Raw genomic sequence first — 17,528 nt, forward strand, 5'->3', positions numbered from 1 at the left:
ACTGCAGAATACAGCATGTATCTCAGAAGAGGAAAGAGGTCGGCCAGAATTCTACTGATCATTTTGACTGCCAACACAAAGGAGATGATATGGAAAATGCAATTTGGTGCTAGTCTTTTCCCTTTAGGTTTTACCCCAACAATGTTTTCATTACTTTCGATTAATCTCAAAATCAAGCATTTTGCAGCTGCATTGAACAGCATGTATCTCAGCACAGGAAAGAGGTAGGACAGAATACAAATTATTATTTTGACTGCCTGCAGAAGTGACATGATGTGGAAAATGCAATTTGGTGCTAGGCTTTTCCCTTTAGGTTTTACCCCAACAATATTTTGGTTATATTCGAATTGTCTCATAACGCGCTGTTTACAAACTGCAGAGTACAGCATGTATCTCAGCAGTGGAAAGAGGTAGTCAAGAATTGAAATGATCATTTTGACTACCTCCAGAAGGGAGGTCATATGGAAAATGCAATTTGTGCTAGGCTTTTCCCCTTAGGTTTTACCCCAACAATGTTTTGAGTAGGTTTGATTAATCTCAAAATAAAGCATTGTGCATGTGCATTGAACAGCATGTACCTCAGCACAGGAAAGAGGTAGGCCAGAATTCTAATGATCATTTTACAGTATCACAGTATCACCAAGGTTGGAAGAGACCTTGAGGATTATCGAGTCCAACCTGTCACCACTGACCTCATGACTAGAACATGGCACCAAGTGTCACTTCCAATCTCCTCTTGAACACCTCGAGGGATGGTGACTCCATCACCTCCCCGGGCAGCCCATTCCTTGGCCATCCTTCAGGTGCGCAGTTATTGCCGCCAAGGTAATCTGCTCCATAATTTTCCCTGGCACTGAGGTCAGGCTGACTGGCCTGTAGTTTCCAGGTTCCTCCATCCGACCCTTCTTGTGGATGGGGACCACAATGACTAGTTTCCAGTCATCTGGGACCTCACCAGTGAGCCAGGACTGCAGGAAAATGATGGAGAGCGGCTTGGCCAGCTCATCTGCCAGCTCTCTCAGCACCCTAGGATGGATCCCATCTGGTCCCATGGACTTGTGAGTGTCCAAGTAGCTCAGCAGGTCCCGAACTAATTCCTCATGGATTACCGGAGCACTACACTGCTCCCTGACCTCATCACCCAGCTCAGGAGGCCACTCGTCCTGAACTCCTGCCTTCCTGTTAGAAATTGAGGCAAAGAAGGTATTCAGGACCTCAGCCTTTTCCTCGTCTTCAGTCACAGTGTTCCCCTCCAGGTCCAATAAGGAGTGCAGGCTCTTCTTGCCCTTATTTTTAGTGTTAATATATTTATAAAAATGCTTTTTATTATCTTTCACAGAGGTGGCCAGTTTAAGTTCCAACTGGGCCTTTGCCTCTCTAATTTTTTTTCTACATAATCTAACAACTTCCTTGAACATACCTCGAGAAGCCTTCCCCTCCTTCCAAAGGTGATACAGCCTCTTTTTTCCCCTTAAATCCTCCAGGAGCTGCTTGCTCATCCAGGCCGGTCGCCTTCCCCGCCAGCTCATCTTTCGGCACATGGGAACTGCCAGTTCCTGTGCCTTCAAGAGCTCCTATTTGAAGTAGGCCCAACCAGCCTGGACCCCTCGGTTCTTGAGGGCTGGTACCCAGGGAATTTTACAAATAAGTTTCTTAAACAGGCTGAAGTTTGCCCTCTGGAAGTCCAAGGCGAAGGTTCTGTTGGTGCTCCTCCCTATCTCCCTGCATATTGAAAACTTCACTATCTTGTGGTCACTGCACCCTAGGCAGCCTCCCATGATCACATCTCCCACCAGCCCTTTTCTATTGGAGAACAGCAGGTCAAGCAGAGCCTGACCGCTGGTAGGCTCACTTAACAGCTGCATCAGGAAGCAGTCCTCCATGCGCTCCAGGAATCTTCTGGACTGCTTCCTCTCTGCTGAATTAAGTTTCTAGCAGGTATCTGGCAGGTTGAAGTCGTCCACAAGGACAAGATCTGATGATCTTGAGACAGCCTCCAATTGCTTGTAGAATAATTCATCAGCCTCCTCATCCTGGTTGGGTGGTCTATAACAGACTCCAACCAGGATGTCAGATTTGTTAGGCTGCCCTTCAATTTTAACCCACAGGCTCTTAATCCCTTCTTTCTCCACCTCAAGTTCTGTGGCAGAGAGTATCTCCCAAATATACAGAGCCACCCCTCCTCCTCTTCTCCCTCACCTGCCTCTCCTAAAGAGCCTGTAACCCCCCAGTGCAGCACTCCAATCGTGCATGTTATCCCACCGTGTTTCTGAGATGGCAACTACATCATAGTCACCCTGGTGGACCAGGACTTCCAGCTCCTCTTGCTTATTGCCCATGCTGCATGCATCGGTGTACATGCACTTCAGCTGGGCTCCCGACTTCTCAATTGCCCTTAATTTGTGCCCTACTCCTTCCTCTGCGGAGGGACTGATTTCCTCACCCACCCTCTTCTGATTTAGTTTAAAGCCCTCCTAATGAGCCCTGCCAACTCCAGTGCTAGGACTCTCTTACCCTTTCTAGATAATTGCACCCCATCAGGACCCAGCAGGTCAGGTGCAGTAAAAGTTGCCAATGACCCAGAAGAAGGGGTTGGAAAGGACCTCTGGAGCTCCAGTACTTCACTGTCCTTCTGCGAGTGAGGCCCAAAATGAACATAGGATCCACACAGAACTACTGTATCCCAGCATGGTGGGAAGGGACAGCTGGAGCTCAGCCAGGCCAAACCTACCCCTGCTCCATCAGGGCACCCCCAGCAGCTTGCCCAGCAGCACCATGGCCGGGGGGGTTGGAAGCTCTCCACACAAGGAGACTCCACAACCTCTCTGGGCAGCCTGCTCCAGGCCTCCAGCACCCTCACACCAAACAACTTTCTCCTCTCCTGCTGCCACCTCCTGCCTGCCACTTTGTGCCCCTTGGCCTGGCCCTGGGCAGCACTCAGCAGATGCCAGCCCCAGCCTCTTGCCCCCCACAGCCCCTTCAGCTCTTGCTCAGCATTGCTCAGCTCCCCTCTGGGGCTGCTCTTCTGCAGGCTCTCAGCCCCAGGGCTCTCAGCCTTTGCTGCTCCCAGAGCTGCTCCAGGCCCCTCAGCCTCTCCCCAGCCTCCCCTGGGCTCTCTCCAGCACTTCTCAGTCTCTCTGCAGCTGGGGAGCCCAGCCCTGGACCCAGCCCTGCAGCTGTGGCCTGGCTGGGGCAGAGCAGAGGGGCAGGAGAAGCTCTCTGGACTCTTCTTCCAGCAGAGCTACGCCGCTCGCTGCGGGCCGGGTCAGTAGAAGCCGGGGCCGGGTCAGTAGAAGCCGGGGCCGGGTCAGGAGAAGCCGGGGCCGGGTCAGGAGAAGCCGGGGCCGGGGCCGGGGCCGGGTCAGGAGAAGCCGGGGCCGGAGCCGGGTCAGTAGAAGCCGGGGCCGGGTCAGGAGAAGCCGGAGCCGGGTCAGGAGAAGCCGGGGCCGGGGCCGGGGCCGGGTCAGGAGAAGCCGGGGCCGGAGCCGGGTCAGTAGAAGCCGGGGCCGGGTCAGTAGAAGCCGGGGCCGGGTCAGTAGAAGCCGGGGCCGGAGCCGGGTCAGTAGAAGCCGGGGCCGGGTCAGGAGAAGCCGGGGCCGGAGCCGGGTCAGGAGAAGCCGGGGCCGGGGCCGGGTCAGGAGAAGCCGGGGCCGGAGCCGGGTCAGGAGAAGCCGGGGCCGGAGCCGGGTCAGGAGAAGCCGGGGCCGGGTCAGTAGAAGCCGGGGCCGGGGCCGGGGCCGGGTCAGGAGAAGCCGGGGCCGGAGCCGGGTCAGTAGAAGCCGGGGCCGGGGCCGGGGCCGGGTCAGGAGAAGCCGCGGCCGGGGCCGGGGGGCCGGGGTCCCGCGCGCCGCTGCCGGAGCCCGCCCTGGGGCGCCGCGCGCGGGGCTGAGCTCTGGTGCCCGCGGGGCCGGCGCCATCTCGGGGGAGCGGCAGGCGCTGGGCAGCCCCCGGGCAGGGCTCTGCTGCCCTCTGCAGCCGCGGCGCCTGGTGTCTGCCCGGCACCTCCTGTATGACAGAAACGCACCTTGCAGGTTCTCATGGACAGGCGAAGGCAGAGAAGCCAGCAGTGTGCCCAGGTGGCCAAGAAAGCCAAAGGCCTCCTGGCTGGGATCAGCAATGCTGTGTCCAGCGGGAGCAGGGAGGGGATTGTCCCCTGGGACGCAGCTCTGGTCAGGCCACACCTCCAGTGCTGTGTCCAGTTCGGTGATTTGTAGGCCACCTAGGAGGCTCCTGGAGATGGGGGAGGGCAAATTCCTTTAGCCAAGTGATAAACAGCCCTAGCAGAGGAGATGTGAGGCTCGGCCTGATCCTTGTAAAGGCAGCAGGGGCAGGGAGGGGACTTGAAGGGGCTGAGAAGAAAAGTGGGGACAGACTCTTGAGCAGGGCCTGTTGGGACAGGACAAGGGGTGATGGTTGAGAACTCAAACCTCTTTGAGATTCAGGCTGGAAGAGATGTTGGTGAGGCCCTGTCCTAGGCTGCCCAGAGAGGTGGTAGATGCCCCATCCCTGGAGCCATAAAAGGGAGCAGAACCACAAAAGGCTATTCCCAGAGCAACCCTGCACCCCAGGATCTGAGCTCCAGCTCCGGGGATGCAGCCAGCAGCTGCTCCTGCAACTAAAGACTGAGGCAAAGAAGGCCCTGAGTCCCTCAGCCTCTCCCTCCCTCATCCTTCCCCACGATGCTCCCCCTGAAGGCAACAAGGGACAGAGATTCTCTGTAGATCTGCTTTATTTGCTCAACTCTTTACAGAAGCTGCCTCTTCCTTTGGGGAAGGGCAACATGGAGCCCAGGGGCACGCCGCAGGGCATCTCCCTGGCTCCTCCAAGGCAAAGCTGCTGCTCCCAAAGAGAGAGGTGGGCGAGGACAGGGAGCCCACAGGCTGGCACACAGGGCTTGGAGTCCAACTCCAGTCCCAATTTAGATGTCTCCTGCTTTCATTGTCACGTGATCAGTCCCCTAGCATAGGATGAGTCTTAGGCTGGTTGACTTTGGGCTTTGCAGGCACAGCCTTCACTGCAGTTAGCCTTCATTTGGCCATCCTCCTCCCAGGCAGGGGACTTGAGGGGCATGGGGCTTGTGCCAACCACAGGCTGCTTGGCCTGTTCTCCTCTCCCGGATGGCTCTCTTTGCAGCTGAGAAATCCATCCATCCCTCACTCATGGCAAGGTCTGCTGTGGCTGTGTCTCCCCCACTCGGCGCCTGCTGGGTTGCAGCCAAGAGCGGAGCTCAAGGTTGTTCTTGGTGGCAAACCCAGAGGCCAATGCGGTCTTGCCCTTGGACCATGGTAGGAGAGGCTTGTTGGGTCCCAGCCCTTCCACCTGCTTGTTAACGTGGAGCCTCCTCTGCCTGATCTGGTGGCAAAGGGCTATGAGGGCGAGGCAGAGGCCAATCCCTGTGAGCAGAACAATCCCATCTGGGTGTGGCAGCGTTGTGTGAAGATGCAGGTGGCTGTGGGGTTCCCAGGGGCCTTTCCCCTCGGCGTCCCTTTCTGCCTCGTCGGCTGCAATGGCTGCAGTCCCAGGCGGAGGAGTGGAGCTCTGCAGCTCACGACAGGGCTGGGTTTTTCTTGCTGGTATCACCGAGGATCTGTAGGGGACAAAACAGCAGCATGCCCAATGCAATTGCTTGCTGGCAGAACTCTGCACGGCTATGATGAGGAGTCCCTGTGGAACTGGCGGCTCTGGCTGCGACGCCTTGGTGGCTGCCGGCTGCTACGATCAGAGTCGCGTCCCGTTGTCTTTGTGGTGCAGCTGCCGTTCCGCTCGGGGCTGGACCGTGGCTTTGGAGACACCGCAGTGGCGGCGCGGGACGTTCTTGCTCGGCACCCCTGCTGCTTCCTGGCAGGCGGAGTTGCGGCGGTCCCCGTCGATCCCAAAGGGCGTTCCTCCGTCACGACGCGCTCCGCTCAGGGCTCGGGAGCTCTTCAGCTGCTTGAGAACGGGACGCTCCTGCTTTCCTTCCGCGGCGTCTTGCTGGGAGCTGCAGTCGGGCTTGGGAGAGTATTTCTGCGAGGCGGCTTTTTCCTGCCTGACACACGTTTTGCGCGGCGGGGAGGAGCTCAGGGCTTCGAAGCTCTTCCAGGCTGCAGTTCGCGCCACCGGCTGTAGAGAGTTGCCCTTTCTTTCTGGAGCTCCTAGCGGGTGACATCGGGCTGCGGCTCCGAGGCTTTTCCTTTGGCGGCTCAGGGTGCCGACGCCGTTCGGGGGCTTTTCGCCTGCTTCGGTGGCGGACTTGCTTTCTCGCCATTCGGCTGAGTCCCGCTTGCCGGCTGAGTTTCTCACGGCTCCTCGGGCCGGCCTTGCCGCGTCTTGGCGGCTTCTCTCCCCGCTGGGGTAAGCAGGTCTCAGGCTCCGGCACGGAACCCCTCGAGCAGCTTCCTCGGGCTCGCAGGCTGTGGCCGCTGTCTTTCCTCCAGCGCTCTTGGGGTTTCTGTCCCGCTCTGCGGTGCCTGCAACAGTTGCTTCCAGGCTTGGGACTTGCAAGGTCGCTCTGCGCGGTCGCGGTTCTGGCCGCCCGTCAAGGGGAGAAGTCGGCGGCAAGAACTTAGCCGCGTCCCGTTGTGCTTTGAAAGCTTCAGCCCGTTTGCTTTGCATGGCAACTCCATGGTGAAGTCTCCGGCTCAGTGCCCTTTCACCTTTTCCTTCTCGTTCCAAAGAAAGAAGCTTTTCAGCATAGGACTGAGCCTTTTCCTTATCAACCTGAATCTTTGCCCCTTTGTTTCCCAATCCATGCAGTGCTGACGCTCTCCCAGCACCCACCGTTACAGCATGGTTGCTGCCTGGCTCGCTGGAGCTTTCGGCCAGGTTCTCAAGAAGGCCATTTGGATGTTTGCAGTTTTCCGTTGCCCGTTCCAACTCCAAGGCCCCGAGGCACAATTTGTCTCGTGAAGGTATCCTGCCGTGGAATACCCTGCCCGCTGCCCCCTCGTGTGATGCAGATGTCTATTTGTTTGGGTTCTGTCATCTCTGGGGCGGTGCTATCTTCAAACACCGCCGGGACGCAGGCACAAAGCACAGGTCCCGGTTCTAGGCGGTTGTGGGTACTGCATTCCACATAGAAAGGCAGTGAAATGATTGAAGCACAGCTCTAACATCTCCAGTAGAGCAACTCAACCTGGAAATGCAGGGGCTGTGCTCTGTGGTTTTCCCCCAAATGGGATTCCGTGGCAGATGAGCCGGGGGCTCTCGAACTCGCTCCTCTTCCTGCTATCTTCCCAGATGCTGTGGCTCTAATTGGAGCAGGCCTTGGCTCAGAGAGGGCCAGCAGGCCTCTCTCTTGTCGTGCCCACTTCACAAGCTGGAGCTTGCCCTTGGCTTGGGAGAGGGCTAGGAGGCCTCCCCCTTGTGTGCTCCATTGCTGGGCTGTAGCCCCTTCTGGCATTCAGTTCTCTTGGAGCTCTTCCCCTTTCTGCCTTGGTCCAGGTGCAAGGCCTGGGTGGAGTTGTTGCCTGTTAGGACAGGTTCTTCAGATGCTACTCGGGCAGCCTTTGGCCCTTGTTGCTTGCTGGGTGAGAAGCAGGCCAGTTGCCTGCCTTCTTGGCTGCTGGAAGTGCTGTCCCAAGGCAGTTAGTGGCCTTTTCTGACACAGAGACCTGATAGCTGGACCTCTAGGATGGGGCGTATCCAGACATGGCCAGGGGTGCACAGAGTTCACAGCTGGGTCGCAGCGTTCATCACACGTGGTACACGTTTCTCTGGACCCCAGGCAGCGTCCAGGCTTCAACATGCACAGGTGGTGCTGACAAGGTTACTCACACGTGCTCTGCATTGGCCTTGACCCTCTGGACCCCAGGAAGTGTCCAGCTTAGCACATTTGCAGGTGCTGAGCCCATTGCCTAGGCTAGGGCATGTTGGGTGGTTTGACCCTTCAGGGGACGCTCTTATTAACATCAAGAAAAGACCCAAACATCCTCGAATATCCCTGATTCTAAACTCTTGGATCTTACCTATGCTGACACTAGAAATCCAGGAGAAACTTTTGATGGATCTGCTCTAGAGAGTTAGTACCTGATCTCAAATGCTTCTGGTGAAATCTCAGTGCCTGGGGCCAAACCCAATCCTGTCACTTTTGCCTGTAATGTATTCTAAGAACAACTTTTCTAGGCTTCTAAATCTTGGCAGCATCCTTATCTTAAAGCACTATTCCTAGTATAAAGAAAAGACCAAAACATCCCATAATATCCCTATGCTAACCTCTTGAGCCTACCTGTGCTAACACTAGAAATCTATGAGAAACTACAAGGCTCTGTTAAACCATCACATGCATGTCTGGAAGAGAGGCAAAAAGAAAGATGTTACATTGCAGAGAGAGCTCTTTTGAAATGCCAGCACATAGAAGTAGTCCTAAATCATCCAAACCAGAAGAGAGACCTTATTAACCTATCAACTTACAAACAGCTTCCTCTATTTAAAAGTACTCCAAACTTACTCTAATTCTACCTATTCCTCACTCCTAACTTAACTCATTCCTAACTTAACTCATTCCTAACTTAACTTGTTATTAGCAACTGTCCTCACTACTAGTTTCCTATTATCAATGGCTCTAATCCTTACTTGTGTTCATCTCCCTTCAAGCCCTGTCACTATGGTCTATTCCTATTCTTCATAACCATTCTAGCATTGCCAGGCTTGGAGGAGCATTTCAGTGAGGGAGCTCAGGGCTGGCAAGGAGTCCACGTGCTGCGCAGGGGGCATGGCAGCCAGCATTTCCTGCAGGCTTGTGGCCTCCTGGCTCCTCACCTTGGCTGCCTCCTCCAAGGAAGAACAGCTGCTGCCCCAGGGTGAACGGCAGGAGCTCAGGGGCTGCAGGCAGGGCATCTTCTGCAGCATCTCCTGGGCTGTCACCTGCTGCCTCATGGCCTCGTTCCCAGGGGCCCACCACTCCTGCTGCTGCTGCTGCTGCTCCCCCAGCTCCTGCAAGGAAGAGCTGCCCCCCCAGAGCGGGGACAGGAGCTCTGGCGACTCTTTTCCATTGACTTCTCCAAGTCGTCCAAGCATCTCCTGTAGGAGCTGCTGGTCCCTGCGTGCTGCCTGCTCTTGTGCCCTGCAGAAGAGACAGAGGAGACCTCGCTGAACCCTGGCCCCTCTGGGAGGAGCCACGGGCAGCACCTGCTTCCTGAGCTGGAGCTAAGGGGCAGAGCAAAGGGGTGAGGGTCGGAGGTAGCATCTGGGGGACTTCCCCAGCACTCACCATAGCATCCCCCAGGTCAGCCTCGCTCCATTCTCTTATCCATGAACCTGGGGAGAAGCTAAAGGGAGAAGAGATGGAGTGAGCAGCTGCTCTGGCTTGCTGTGGGGCGTCAGCCATTATTGCAGGCTGCTGGGGACACTCATCCCTCTGCTCCCCACCCTTCTGCTCCTCACCTCTCCCCTCCAGATGAGTTCTTGCCACATCCTTTGGACGCTTTGATTTCTTTCCAGCCTTCAGCTGAGCCTTGGCTGCAGCTTGCTGCTGCTTCCTCTGACACTTGAACTTTGTTTTGCACCAGTTCTGCAAGCACCCCCAGAAGAAGCTGGGTGAGTTTGGAACACCTCCCTCCCAGCACCACCCCACAGCACCCCACAGCACAGCAGTTACCTACCCAGGTCTGCAGAACGTCAGGGACTATGCCCAAGGGCATGAAGAACACCGGGACGTGGAATATCGTGGTGGAGACGTTGCAGAGTGCTGCACAGCACAGCTCTGCTGTGGTTGAGGCACTGCCAGTCCCCACCAATAGCACTCAGTGAAGGTCCCCAGTGGCCTTCTGGCTCTCCAGAGACAGGATGCTGGGGGGTGGCAGAGGCAGGCAGTGGGAAGCAGCAGGGACACCACTTTGCCTTTGCTGAAGAACTTCCTGGCACCCCAGCTGGCCATTTCTCCAGTCCACCGGGTACCCCCCACACCGCACCCCCCCAACCCCCCCACCCCCCTAGCTGGCCGCTAGGGGAGTCTGTTCCTCTTCTGAGCCCGGTGCAGCAAACAGGGGCAGAAGCAGCTGCAGAAGCAGCACTTCAGGCACAACCAGATCTGAGCCAGGCACTTCCGGAGCTTCTTCCCTGGGCTGCTCCTTGGCTTCTGGGCCTTTTGTTTCCGTGCCTGGGGGGTTGCAGCCCCAGGCTGCTGCTGCTGTCTGCTGGCCTGGCTCTGCTCTTTGCCAGTCTTGCTCCGTTGGCTCATGGCCGGGCTGCTGCTCTTCTCTCTGCCGGCCTCCCCCAATTGGCTCCTGGCCTGGCTCTCCTCTTTGCCAGGCTCTTCCCATAGCTCAGGGGACTGGAGGGGCGTTTTGGAGCTTGGGGAGGATGCAGCCGACATCTCCTGCACAGCTGTGGGCTCCTGGCTCCCCACCTTGGCTGGCTTCTGCTCCAAGGCTTCTTGGTCGCTGTCCGAGAGTGAATCGGAGGAGCTCAGCTGTAGCGGGCGGGGCGTGTTCTGCATGTTCAGCACCTCCCGGGCTGTCATCTTCTCCGTCATGGCCTCGTTCCCAGGGCCCCATGACTCCTTCCTTTGCTGCTCCACCAGCTCATGCAAGCTAGTAGAGCTGCCTGCCCGGTCTGGGGACCGGACCTCCTGGCGGCTGCTTTCCATTTCCTTATCCAACTCATCGGGCATCTCCTGTACGAGCTGCTGGTCCCTGCGTGCTGCCTGCTCTTGTGCCCTGCAGGGGAGACAGAGGAGACCTCGCTGAACCCTGGGCCCCTCTGGGAGGAGCCACGGGCAGCACCTGCTTCTGGAGCTGGAGCTAAGGGGCAAAGCAAGGGGGGAGGGTCTGAGCTAGCATCTGGGGCACTTCCCCGGCACTCACCGTAGCATCCCCCAGGTCAGCCTCGGCTCCTTCTCTTGTCCAGGAACCTGGCGAGAAGCTAAAGAGAGAAGAAGAGATGCAGTGAGCAGCTGCTCTGGCTTGCTGTGGGGTGTCAGGCTGCAGGCTGCTGAGGACACTCATCCCTCTGCTCCTCACCCCTCCCCTCTGGCTCTTCCTCCCTCCCCTCTGGCTCCTCATCCCTCCTGCTGCTCCTCACCTCTCTGCTCCTCCAGGTCAGCTTTTTTGGAGTCCTTTTTTGCACGCTTCGATTTTTTTTCCGCCTTCAGCTTAGCTTTGGCTTCAGCTTTCTTCTGCTTCTTCTCCTTCTTGATCTTCTTCTCCCACCAACCCTGCAAGAACCCCCAGAAGCTGTGTGAGGCTGCAGCACCTCCCAGCACCACCCCTCCCCGCCATGCCCCACCGTGCAGCAGCGACCTACCAAGATGTTCATTGTGACAGAGAGAACGAGAATTGGCACTAAGAGTGAGATGAGGGCCATGGTTGAGATGTTGGAGAGTGCTCCACAGCACAGAGCTCTGCTGTGGCTGAGACGCTCCCAGTGCCCCCCAAAAGCACTCAGTGAAGAGATTCCCAGTGGCCTTCTGGCTCTCCAGACACAGGCTCGCCCAACACCACTGGGGGTGGCAGAGGCTGCAGTCTGCTGAGAGAACACCAGACCCTGGCACCAACTGCCTGCTGCCCCTGGGCCTTGCCAGCCCTTTATAGCTGCAGGCAGAGCCCCACCCTTTGTGACATCATAAGGCAGACACACCCTCCATCGTGACGTCATGCCTTGGATACCACCCCCCACCATGGCCACACTCAGCAGCTCCCTTGGCCCTCTCCTGGCTGGTGGAGGAAGATTTGAGGGCCTCAGGAGGAGTTGAAATGTCCCCCTGGAACTTAGGGGTGGAAGCTGATGCCATCCCATGGAGTGTAGGATGGGAGGCTGGATTTGGAGGTGCCTTCTGGCCTGGGCCTGTCTAAGATTCTATGACCTCAAGCATCAAAGCATCTGCTGGAACATTATTGTGGTGATTTGTAGGCCACCTAGGAGGCTCCTGGAGATGGGGGAGGGCAAATTCCTTTAGCCAAGTGATAAACAGCCCTAGCAGAGGAGATGTGAGGCTCGGCCTGATCCTTGTAAAGGCAGCAGGGGCAGGGAGGGGACTTGAAGGGGCTGAGAAGAAAAGTGGGGACAGACTCTTGAGCAGGGCCTGTTGGGACAGGACAAGGGGTGATGGTTGAGAACTCAAACCTCTTTGAGATTCAGGCTGGAAGAGATGTTGGTGAGGCCCTGTCCTAGGCTGCCCAGAGAGGTGGTAGATGCCCCATCCCTGGAGCCATAAAAGGGAGCAGAACCACAAAAGGCTATTCCCAGAGCAACCCTGCACCCCAGGATCTGAGCTCCAGCTCCGGGGATGCAGCCAGCAGCTGCTCCTGCAACTAAAGACTGAGGCAAAGAAGGCCCTGAGTCCCTCAGCCTCTCCCTCCCTCATCCTTCCCCACGATGCTCCCCCTGAAGGCAACAAGGGACAGAGATTCTCTGTAGATCTGCTTTATTTGCTCAACTCTTTACAGAAGCTGCCTCTTCCTTTGGGGAAGGGCAACATGGAGCCCAGGGGCACGCCGCAGGGCATCTCCCTGGCTCCTCCAAGGCAAAGCTGCTGCTCCCAAAGAGAGAGGTGGGCGAGGACAGGGAGCCCACAGGCTGGCACACAGGGCTTGGAGTCCAACTCCAGTCCCAATTTAGATGTCTCCTGCTTTCATTGTCACGTGATCAGTCCCCTAGCATAGGATGAGTCTTAGGCTGGTTGACTTTGGGCTTTGCAGGCACAGCCTTCACTGCAGTTAGCCTTCATTTGGCCATCCTCCTCCCAGGCAGGGGACTTGAGGGGCATGGGGCTTGTGCCAACCACAGGCTGCTTGGCCTGTTCTCCTCTCCCGGATGGCTCTCTTTGCAGCTGAGAAATCCATCCATCCCTCACTCATGGCAAGGTCTGCTGTGGCTGTGTCTCCCCCACTCGGCGCCTGCTGGGTTGCAGCCAAGAGCGGAGCTCAAGGTTGTTCTTGGTGGCAAACCCAGAGGCCAATGCGGTCTTGCCCTTGGACCATGGTAGGAGAGGCTTGTTGGGTCCCAGCCCTTCCACCTGCTTGTTAACGTGGAGCCTCCTCTGCCTGATCTGGTGGCAAAGGGCTATGAGGGCGAGGCAGAGGCCAATCCCTGTGAGCAGAACAATCCCATCTGGGTGTGGCAGCGTTGTGTGAAGATGCAGGTGGCTGTGGGGTTCCCAGGGGCCTTTCCCCTCGGCGTCCCTTTCTGCCTCGTCGGCTGCAATGGCTGCAGTCCCAGGCGGAGGAGTGGAGCTCTGCAGCTCACGACAGGGCTGGGTTTTTCTTGCTGGTATCACCGAGGATCTGTAGGGGACAAAACAGCAGCATGCCCAATGCAATTGCTTGCTGGCAGAACTCTGCACGGCTATGATGAGGAGTCCCTGTGGAACTGGCGGCTCTGGCTGCGACGCCTTGGTGGCTGCCGGCTGCTACGATCAGAGTCGCGTCCCGTTGTCTTTGTGGTGCAGCTGCCGTTCCGCTCGGGGCTGGACCGTGGCTTTGGAGACACCGCAGTGGCGGCGCGGGACGTTCTTGCTCGGCACCCCTGCTGCTTCCTGGCAGGCGGAGTTGCGGCGGTCCCCGTCGATCCCAAAGGGCGTTCCTCCGTCACGACGCGCTCCGCTCAGGGCTCGGGAGCTCTTCAGCTGCTTGAGAACGGGACGCTCCTGCTTTCCTTCCGCGGCGTCTTGCTGGGAGCTGCAGTCGGGCTTGGGAGAGTATTTCTGCGAGGCGGCTTTTTCCTGCCTGACACACGTTTTGCGCGGCGGGGAGGAGCTCAGGGCTTCGAAGCTCTTCCAGGCTGCAGTTCGCGCCACCGGCTGTAGAGAGTTGCCCTTTCTTTCTGGAGCTCCTAGCGGGTGACATCGGGCTGCGGCTCCGAGGCTTTTCCTTTGGCGGCTCAGGGTGCCGACGCCGTTCGGGGGCTTTTCGCCTGCTTCGGTGGCGGACTTGCTTTCTCGCCATTCGGCTGAGTCCCGCTTGCCGGCTGAGTTTCTCACGGCTCCTCGGGCCGGCCTTGCCGCGTCTTGGCGGCTTCTCTCCCCGCTGGGGTAAGCAGGTCTCAGGCTCCGGCACGGAACCCCTCGAGCAGCTTCCTCGGGCTCGCAGGCTGTGGCCGCTGTCTTTCCTCCAGCGCTCTTGGGGTTTCTGTCCCGCTCTGCGGTGCCTGCAACAGTTGCTTCCAGGCTTGGGACTTGCAAGGTCGCTCTGCGCGGTCGCGGTTCTGGCCGCCCGTCAAGGGGAGAAGTCGGCGGCAAGAACTTAGCCGCGTCCCGTTGTGCTTTGAAAGCTTCAGCCCGTTTGCTTTGCATGGCAACTCCATGGTGAAGTCTCCGGCTCAGTGCCCTTTCACCTTTTCCTTCTCGTTCCAAAGAAAGAAGCTTTTCAGCATAGGACTGAGCCTTTTCCTTATCAACCTGAATCTTTGCCCCTTTGTTTCCCAATCCATGCAGTGCTGACGCTCTCCCAGCACCCACCGTTACAGCATGGTTGCTGCCTGGCTCGCTGGAGCTTTCGGCCAGGTTCTCAAGAAGGCCATTTGGATGTTTGCAGTTTTCCGTTGCCCGTTCCAACTCCAAGGCCCCGAGGCACAATTTGTCTCGTGAAGGTATCCTGCCGTGGAATACCCTGCCCGCTGCCCCCTCGTGTGATGCAGATGTCTATTTGTTTGGGTTCTGTCATCTCTGGGGCGGTGCTATCTTCAAACACCGCCGGGACGCAGGCACAAAGCACAGGTCCCGGTTCTAGGCGGTTGTGGGTACTGCATTCCACATAGAAAGGCAGTGAAATGATTGAAGCACAGCTCTAACATCTCCAGTAGAGCAACTCAACCTGGAAATGCAGGGGCTGTGCTCTGTGGTTTTCCCCCAAATGGGATTCCGTGGCAGATGAGCCGGGGGCTCTCGAACTCGCTCCTCTTCCTGCTATCTTCCCAGATGCTGTGGCTCTAATTGGAGCAGGCCTTGGCTCAGAGAGGGCCAGCAGGCCTCTCTCTTGTCGTGCCCACTTCACAAGCTGGAGCTTGCCCTTGGCTTGGGAGAGGGCTAGGAGGCCTCCCCCTTGTGTGCTCCATTGCTGGGCTGTAGCCCCTTCTGGCATTCAGTTCTCTTGGAGCTCTTCCCCTTTCTGCCTTGGTCCAGGTGCAAGGCCTGGGTGGAGTTGTTGCCTGTTAGGACAGGTTCTTCAGATGCTACTCGGGCAGCCTTTGGCCCTTGTTGCTTGCTGGGTGAGAAGCAGGCCAGTTGCCTGCCTTCTTGGCTGCTGGAAGTGCTGTCCCAAGGCAGTTAGTGGCCTTTTCTGACACAGAGACCTGATAGCTGGACCTCTAGGATGGGGCGTATCCAGACATGGCCAGGGGTGCACAGAGTTCACAGCTGGGTCGCAGCGTTCATCACACGTGGTACACGTTTCTCTGGACCCCAGGCAGCGTCCAGGCTTCAACATGCACAGGTGGTGCTGACAAGGTTACTCACACGTGCTCTGCATTGGCCTTGACCCTCTGGACCCCAGGAAGTGTCCAGCTTAGCACATTTGCAGGTGCTGAGCCCATTGCCTAGGCTAGGGCATGTTGGGTGGTTTGACCCTTCAGGGGACGCTCTTATTAACATCAAGAAAAGACCCAAACATCCTCGAATATCCCTGATTCTAAACTCTTGGATCTTACCTATGCTGACACTAGAAATCCAGGAGAAACTTTTGATGGATCTGCTCTAGAGAGTTAGTACCTGATCTCAAATGCTTCTGGTGAAATCTCAGTGCCTGGGGCCAAACCCAATCCTGTCACTTTTGCCTGTAATGTATTCTAAGAACAACTTTTCTAGGCTTCTAAATCTTGGCAGCATCCTTATCTTAAAGCACTATTCCTAGTATAAAGAAAAGACCAAAACATCCCATAATATCCCTATGCTAACCTCTTGAGCCTACCTGTGCTAACACTAGAAATCTATGAGAAACTACAAGGCTCTGTTAAACCATCACATGCATGTCTGGAAGAGAGGCAAAAAGAAAGATGTTACATTGCAGAGAGAGCTCTTTTGAAATGCCAGCACATAGAAGTAGTCCTAAATCATCCAAACCAGAAGAGAGACCTTATTAACCTATCAACTTACAAACAGCTTCCTCTATTTAAAAGTACTCCAAACTTACTCTAATTCTACCTATTCCTCACTCCTAACTTAACTCATTCCTAACTTAACTCATTCCTAACTTAACTTGTTATTAGCAACTGTCCTCACTACTAGTTTCCTATTATCAATGGCTCTAATCCTTACTTGTGTTCATCTCCCTTCAAGCCCTGTCACTATGGTCTATTCCTATTCTTCATAACCATTCTAGCATTGCCAGGCTTGGAGGAGCATTTCAGTGAGGGAGCTCAGGGCTGGCAAGGAGTCCACGTGCTGCGCAGGGGGCATGGCAGCCAGCATTTCCTGCAGGCTTGTGGCCTCCTGGCTCCTCACCTTGGCTGCCTCCTCCAAGGAAGAACAGCTGCTGCCCCAGGGTGAACGGCAGGAGCTCAGGGGCTGCAGGCAGGGCATCTTCTGCAGCATCTCCTGGGCTGTCACCTGCTGCCTCATGGCCTCGTTCCCAGGGGCCCACCACTCCTGCTGCTGCTGCTGCTGCTCCCCCAGCTCCTGCAAGGAAGAGCTGCCCCCCCAGAGCGGGGACAGGAGCTCTGGCGACTCTTTTCCATTGACTTCTCCAAGTCGTCCAAGCATCTCCTGTAGGAGCTGCTGGTCCCTGCGTGCTGCCTGCTCTTGTGCCCTGCAGAAGAGACAGAGGAGACCTCGCTGAACCCTGGCCCCTCTGGGAGGAGCCACGGGCAGCACCTGCTTCCTGAGCTGGAGCTAAGGGGCAGAGCAAAGGGGTGAGGGTCGGAGGTAGCATCTGGGGGACTTCCCCAGCACTCACCATAGCATCCCCCAGGTCAGCCTCGCTCCATTCTCTTATCCATGAACCTGGGGAGAAGCTAAAGGGAGAAGAGATGGAGTGAGCAGCTGCTCTGGCTTGCTGTGGGGCGTCAGCCATTATTGCAGGCTGCTGGGGACACTCATCCCTCTGCTCCCCACCCTTCTGCTCCTCACCTCTCCCCTCCAGATGAGTTCTTGCCACATCCTTTGGACGCTTTGATTTCTTTCCAGCCTTCAGCTGAGCCTTGGCTGCAGCTTGCTGCTGCTTCCTCTGACACTTGAACTTTGTTTTGCACCAGTTCTGCAAGCACCCCCAGAAGAAGCTGGGTGAGTTTGGAACACCTCCCTCCCAGCACCACCCCACAGCACCCCACAGCACAGCAGTTACCTACCCAGGTCTGCAGAACGTCAGGGACTATGCCCAAGGGCATGAAGAACACCGGGACGTGGAATATCGTGGTGGAGACGTTGCAGAGTGCTGCACAGCACAGCTCTGCTGTGGTTGAGGCACTGCCAGTCCCCACCAATAGCACTCAGTGAAGGTCCCCAGTGGCCTTCTGGCTCTCCAGAGACAGGATGCTGGGGGGTGGCAGAGGCAGGCAGTGGGAAGCAGCAGGGACACCACTTTGCCTTTGCTGAAGAACTTCCTGGCACCCCAGCTGGCCATTTCTCCAGTCCACCGGGTACCCCCCACACCGCACCCCCCCAACCCCCCCACCCCCCT

General features: G+C 57.0%; 1 protein-coding gene and 2 long non-coding RNA genes across 3 annotated transcripts; all 3 read right to left on the reverse strand.

Moving 5' to 3' along the window:
* Nucleotides 1–8,971: 8,971 nt before the first annotated feature.
* Nucleotides 8,972–9,830, reverse strand: LOC137441810 (uncharacterized). The gene is made up of 4 exons (XR_010987498.1): nt 9,582–9,830; nt 9,364–9,490; nt 9,191–9,248; nt 8,972–9,043 (listed from the first exon to the last, which is right to left on the reverse strand). It is a non-coding gene; the product is annotated as an uncharacterized lncRNA (long non-coding RNA).
* Nucleotides 9,831–9,922: 92 nt separating this feature from the next.
* Nucleotides 9,923–16,486, reverse strand: LOC137444998 (golgin subfamily A member 6-like protein 7). The gene is made up of 4 exons (XM_068146429.1): nt 16,355–16,486; nt 11,002–11,134; nt 10,785–10,842; nt 9,923–10,637 (listed from the first exon to the last, which is right to left on the reverse strand). Exons 1-4 carry the CDS (start codon nt 16,469–16,471, stop codon nt 9,923–9,925), a joined length of 1,023 nt encoding a protein of 340 aa, XP_068002530.1. The 5' UTR covers nt 16,472–16,486.
* A 100-nt stretch (nt 16,487–16,586) lies between these two features.
* On the reverse strand, nt 16,587–17,445 carry LOC137442821 (uncharacterized). The gene is made up of 4 exons (XR_010987775.1): nt 17,197–17,445; nt 16,979–17,105; nt 16,806–16,863; nt 16,587–16,658 (listed from the first exon to the last, which is right to left on the reverse strand). It is a non-coding gene; the product is annotated as an uncharacterized lncRNA (long non-coding RNA).
* Between the last annotated feature and the right edge of the window lie 83 nt (nt 17,446–17,528).

Source organism: Melanerpes formicivorus, unplaced genomic scaffold (assembly GCF_026170545.1).
Source record: "Melanerpes formicivorus ecotype bairdi unplaced genomic scaffold, bMelFor1.0.p_v2 SCAF_1, whole genome shotgun sequence".
NCBI lineage: Eukaryota > Metazoa > Chordata > Aves > Piciformes > Picidae > Melanerpes > Melanerpes formicivorus.